The 5,000-nt window shown below is 44.2% G+C and overlaps 1 protein-coding gene across 1 annotated transcript in view; it reads right to left on the bottom strand.

The window, feature by feature from the left end:
- The window catches only part of LOC127927537 (disintegrin and metalloproteinase domain-containing protein 12-like), a gene marked incomplete at its 5' end in the record, with an annotated part of 72,843 nt that overhangs the window by 64,725 nt on the left and 3,118 nt on the right, over window positions 1–5,000 (bottom strand). The window contains 2 exons of the mRNA XM_052514003.1: window positions 3,181–3,350; window positions 4,489–4,560. Coding sequence (XP_052369963.1) covers window positions 3,181–3,350; window positions 4,489–4,560 — 242 coding nt within the window. The remainder of the gene's footprint in view (window positions 1–3,180; window positions 3,351–4,488; window positions 4,561–5,000) is intronic.

The following is a 5,000-nucleotide window of genomic DNA, read 5'->3' on the forward strand; positions in this document are numbered from 1 at the left end:
GAACACCCTGCTGTGGAGACAAACAACACCAGTAGAACACCAGTAGAACACCAGTAGAACACCAGTAGAACACCCTGCTGTGGAGACAAACAACACCAGTAGAGCACCCTGCTGTGGAGACAAACAACACCAGTAGAACACCAGTAGAACACCCTGCTGTGGAGACAAACAACAACACCAGTAGAACACCCTGCTGTGGAGACAAATAACACCAGTAGTACACCAGTAGAACACCCTGCTGTGGAGACAGACAACACCAGTAGTACACCAGTAGAACACCCTGCTGTGGAGACAAACAACACCAGTAGAACACCAGTAGAACACCCTGTTGTGGAGACAAACACCAGTAGAACACCAGTAGAACACCCCGCTGTGGAGACAAACAACACCAGTAGAACACCAGTAGAACACCCTGCTGTGGAGACAAACAACACCAGTAGAACACCAGTAGATCACCCTGCTGTGGAGACAAACAACACCAGTAGAACACCCTGCTGTGGAGACAAACAACACCAGTAGAACACCAGTAGAACACCCTGCTGTGGAGACAAACAACACCAATAGAACACCAGTAGAACACCCTGCTGTGGAGACAAACAACACCAGTAGAACACCCTGCTGTGGAGACAAACAACACCAGTAGAACACCCTGCTGTGGAGACAAACAACACCAGTAGAACACCCTGCTGTGGAGACAAACAACACCAGTAGAACACCCTGCTGTGGAGACAAACAACACCAGTAGAACACCCTGCTGTGGAGACAAACAACACCAGTAGAACACCAGTAGAACACCCTGCTGTGGAGACAGACAACACCAGTAGAACACCCTGCTGTGGAGACAAACAACACCAGTAGAACACCCTGCTGTGGAGACAAACAACACCAGTAATAGTATAGTAGTAGTGTAGTGGTATAATAGTAGTAGTAGTAGTAGTAGTACAGCTGTATTAGTATAGTAGTAGTGTAGTAGTAGTAGTATAGTAGTAAAGTACATAGTATAGAACAGTAGTGTAGTAGTAGTACAGCTGTATTAGTATAGTAGTAGTGTAGTAGTAGTAGTATAGTAGTAGTGTAGTAATAGTATAGTAGTAGTGTAGTGGTATAATAGTAGTAGTAGTAGTAGTAGTACATCTGTATTAGTATAGTGGTAGTATAGTAGTAGTGTAGTAGTAGTATAGTAGTAGTGTAGTAATAGTATAGTAGTAGTGTAGTGGTATAATAGTAGTAGTAGTAGTAGTAGTAGTAGTACAGCTGTATTAGTATAGTGGTAGTATAGTAGTAGTATAGTAGTAGTGTAGTAGTAGTGTAGTAGTAATGTATTAGTAGTGTAGTAATAGTATAGTAGTGGTGTAGTGGTATAATAGTAGTAGTAGTAGTACAGCTGCATTAGTATAGTAGTAGTATAGTAGTAGTGTAGTAGTGGTATAGTAGTAGTGTAGTAGTGTAGTAGTGTAGTAATAGTATAGTAGTAGTGTAGTGGTATAATAGTAGTAGTAGTAGTAGTAGTAGTAGTAGTAGTAGTACAGCTGTATTAGTATAGTAGTAGTATAGTAGTAGTGTAGTAGTAGTATAGTAGTAGTGTAGTGGTAGTATGGTAATAGTACAGCAGTAGTACAGTTGTAGTAGTATAGTAGTAGTGTAGTAGTATAATGGTAGTATAATAGTAGTAGTATAGTCGTGGTGTAGTAGTAGTATAGCGGTAGTGTAGTAGTATAGTAGTAGTATTGTAGTAGTGTAGTAGTCGTGCAGTAGTAGTGTAGTAATAGTATAGTAGTAGTGTATTGGTATAATAGTAGTAGTAGTAGTAGTAGTAGTAGTAGTACAGCTGTATTAGTATAGTAGTAGTATAGTAGTAGTGTAGTAGTAGTGTAGTAATATGATAGTACATTTACATTTAAGTCATTTAGCAGACGCTCTTAGTAGTGTAGTGGTATAAAAGTAGTATAGTAGTACAGCTGTATTAGTATAGTAGTAGTGTAGTAGTAGTAGTATAGTAGTAGTGTAGTAGTAGTACAGCTGTATTAGTATAGTAGTAGTGCAGTAGTAGTATAGTAGTAGTGTAGTAATAGTATAGTAGTAGTGTAGTGGTATAATAGTAGTAGTATTAGTAGTAGTACAGCTGTATCAGTATAGTGGTAGTATAGTAGTAGTGTAGTAGTAGTATAGGAGTAGTGTAGTAATAGTATAGTAGTAGTGTAGTGGTATAATAGTAGTAGTAGTAGTACAGCTGTATTAGTATAGTAGTAGTATAGTAGTAGTGTAGTAATAGTACAGTAGTAGTGTTGTAGTATAAGTACAGCTGTATTAGTATAGTAGTAGTGCAGTAGTAGTATAGTAGTAGTGTAGTAATAGTATAATAGTAGTGTAGTGGTATAATAGTAGTAGTAGTAGTAGTAGTACAGCTGTATTAGTATAGTGGTAGTATAGTAGTAGTGTAGTAGTAGTGTAGTAGTAGTATAGTAACAGTGTAGTAGTAGTATAGTAGTAGTGTAGTAGTAATGTAGTAGTAGTATAGTAATAGTGTAGTGGTGTAGTGGTATAATAGTAGTAGTAGTAGTACAGCTGCATTAGTATAGTAGTAGTATAGTAGTAGTGGTATAGTAGTGTAGTAATAGTATAGTAGTAGTGTAGTGGTATAATAGTAGTAGTAGTAGTAGTAGTAGTAGTACATCTGTATTAGTATAGTAGTAGTGTAGTAGTAGTATAGTAGTAGTGTTGTAATAGTAGTATAGTAGTAGTATAGTAGTATAATAATAGTAGTATGGTAGTAGTATAGTAGGAGTGTAGTGGTATAATAGTAGTAGTATAGTAGTAGTACAGCAGTAGTACAGATGTATTAGTATAGTAGTAGTATAGTAGTAGACAGCAGTAGTACATATGTATTAGTATAGTAGTAGTATAGTAGTAGACAGCAGTAGTACAGATGTATTAGTATAGTAGTAGTATAGTAGTAGACAGCAGTAGTACAGATGTATTAGTATAGTAGTAGTATAGTACTAGACAGCAGTAGTACAGATGTATTAGTATAGTAGTAGTATAGTACTAGACAGCAGTAGTACAGATGTATTAGTATAGTAGTAGTATAGTAGTAGACAGCAGTAGTACAGATGTATTAGTATAGTAGTAGTATAGTAGTAGACAGCAGTAGTACAGATGTATTAGTATAGTAGTAGTTACCTGACTAGCTGTGCATTATCGTGGGGCCTGTTGGGCAGCAGTTTGAGTTTCCTCCAGTCCAGGAACTCATGCAGGGTGGTGAAGGGGTCCTGGGTGATTGGACACCTGTCCTGGTCGCTCCACACCTCCAACCCCACCAGAGCTACACGGATGTTCAGGGCACGGTAGAACTGAGGGGGAGAGAGTGGGTGGGAGAGGGGGAGGGATGGATGGGGTTGGGAGGAGGAGAGGGAGAGAGGGGATGAGGGAAAGAGAGGGGAGGGAGGGGGTGGATAGGGGAGGGAGGGTGGATGGGGGAGGGAGGGAGGGTGGATGGGGGAGGGAGAGAGGGGGTTGGATGGGGGAGGGAGGGAGGGAGGGAGGGAGAGAGGGGATGAGGGGGAGAGAGGGGGAGGGAGGGATGGGGTGGATGGGGGAGGGAGGGTGGATGGGGGAGGGAGAGAGGGGGTTAGGATGGGGGAGGGAGGGTGGATGGTGGAGGAGAGATGGGGGTAGATGGGGGTAGATGGGGGAGGGAAGGATGGGGAGGGAGGGATGGTGGATGGATGATGGAGGGATGGATGATGGAGGGAGGGGAGGGGGAGTGAGGGAGAGGGGGAGTGAGGGATGGGGAGGGAGAGAGGGAGAGAGAAGAGAGGAGTAAAAGAGAGAGACAGAGAGAAGAGAGACAGAGAGAGAGACAGAGACAGAGAGAGAGAGACAGAGGAGAGACAGAGAGAGAGAGAGAGAGAGAGAGAGAGAGAGAGAGAGAGAGAGAGAGAGAGAGAGAGAGAGAGAGAGAGAGAGAGAGAGAGAGAGAGAGAGAGAGAGAGAGAGAGAGAGAGAGAGAGAGGAAGAGATATCCTAGTGGTATGAAAGACTGGAATGTACCCCGGCAAACCTTCTAAATTCCTAATTTAAAAACCTTCAAACCGTAACAAGCTTTTAATAAGATCTGTCTTTGACTTTACAACAGTGATGATAAACGGTTGATCGTATTCCAACCCTCATCTATATCATATTACGTTCCATATTGATGTCAACTCCACACCAGCTCTCAGTGGACTTATAGGATCAATCATCCCTTCATAATTCAATCGTCCCGTACTCTCAGGTCGGTTCATTCACAACAGGCTGAGAGAAACCCATTTGATGGATTTCATGTTTCATCTGGCCTCAGCTCATATCTGACTGGGTCTGCATCCCAAACGACTCCCTCATCCCTATGGGTCCTGGTCAAATGACTCCCTCATCCCCTATGGGTCCTGGTCATAAGTAGTGCACAGGGTATAATTTGGGACGCAGCGTGGATATTGATTTGGTCGTTACCTTGTCCACGTAATTGGCGATCTCAGCCAGCCTCTGTTTGACCTTCTCCACATCCTTCCCTTGTTTCTGGAACTGAGGAGGAGGGAGGAGGTGAGGGGCAGGAGGAGATGAGGGGGGAGGGGCAGAAGGAGGGGGGAGGAGGAAGTAGGAGGAGGTGGAGGTGGAGGGGGAGGAGGAGGTGAGGGGCAGGAGGAGGAGGAGGAGGTGGTGGGAGGAGGAGGTGGAGGGAGGAGGAGATGAGGGAGGAGGAGATGAGGGAGGAGGAGGAGGAGGTGGAGGGGAGGAGGAGGAGGAGGTGATGAGGGAGGAGGAGGAGATGGAGGGAGGAGGAGGAGGTGAGGGGGGGGAGGGGCAGAAGGAGGGGGGAGGAGGAAGTAGGAGGAGGAGGAGGTGGAGGGAGGAGGAGGAGGAGGAGGTGAGGGGCAGGAGGAGATGAGGGGGGAGGGGCAGAAGGAGGGGGGAGGAGGAAGTAGGAGGAGGAGGTGGAGGAGGAGGAGGAGGAGGAGGAGGAG

The sequence above is a fragment of the Oncorhynchus keta genome, unplaced genomic scaffold (genome assembly GCF_023373465.1).
Source record: "Oncorhynchus keta strain PuntledgeMale-10-30-2019 unplaced genomic scaffold, Oket_V2 Un_scaffold_14_pilon_pilon, whole genome shotgun sequence".
In the NCBI taxonomy this organism is placed as follows: Eukaryota; Metazoa; Chordata; class Actinopteri; order Salmoniformes; family Salmonidae; genus Oncorhynchus; species Oncorhynchus keta.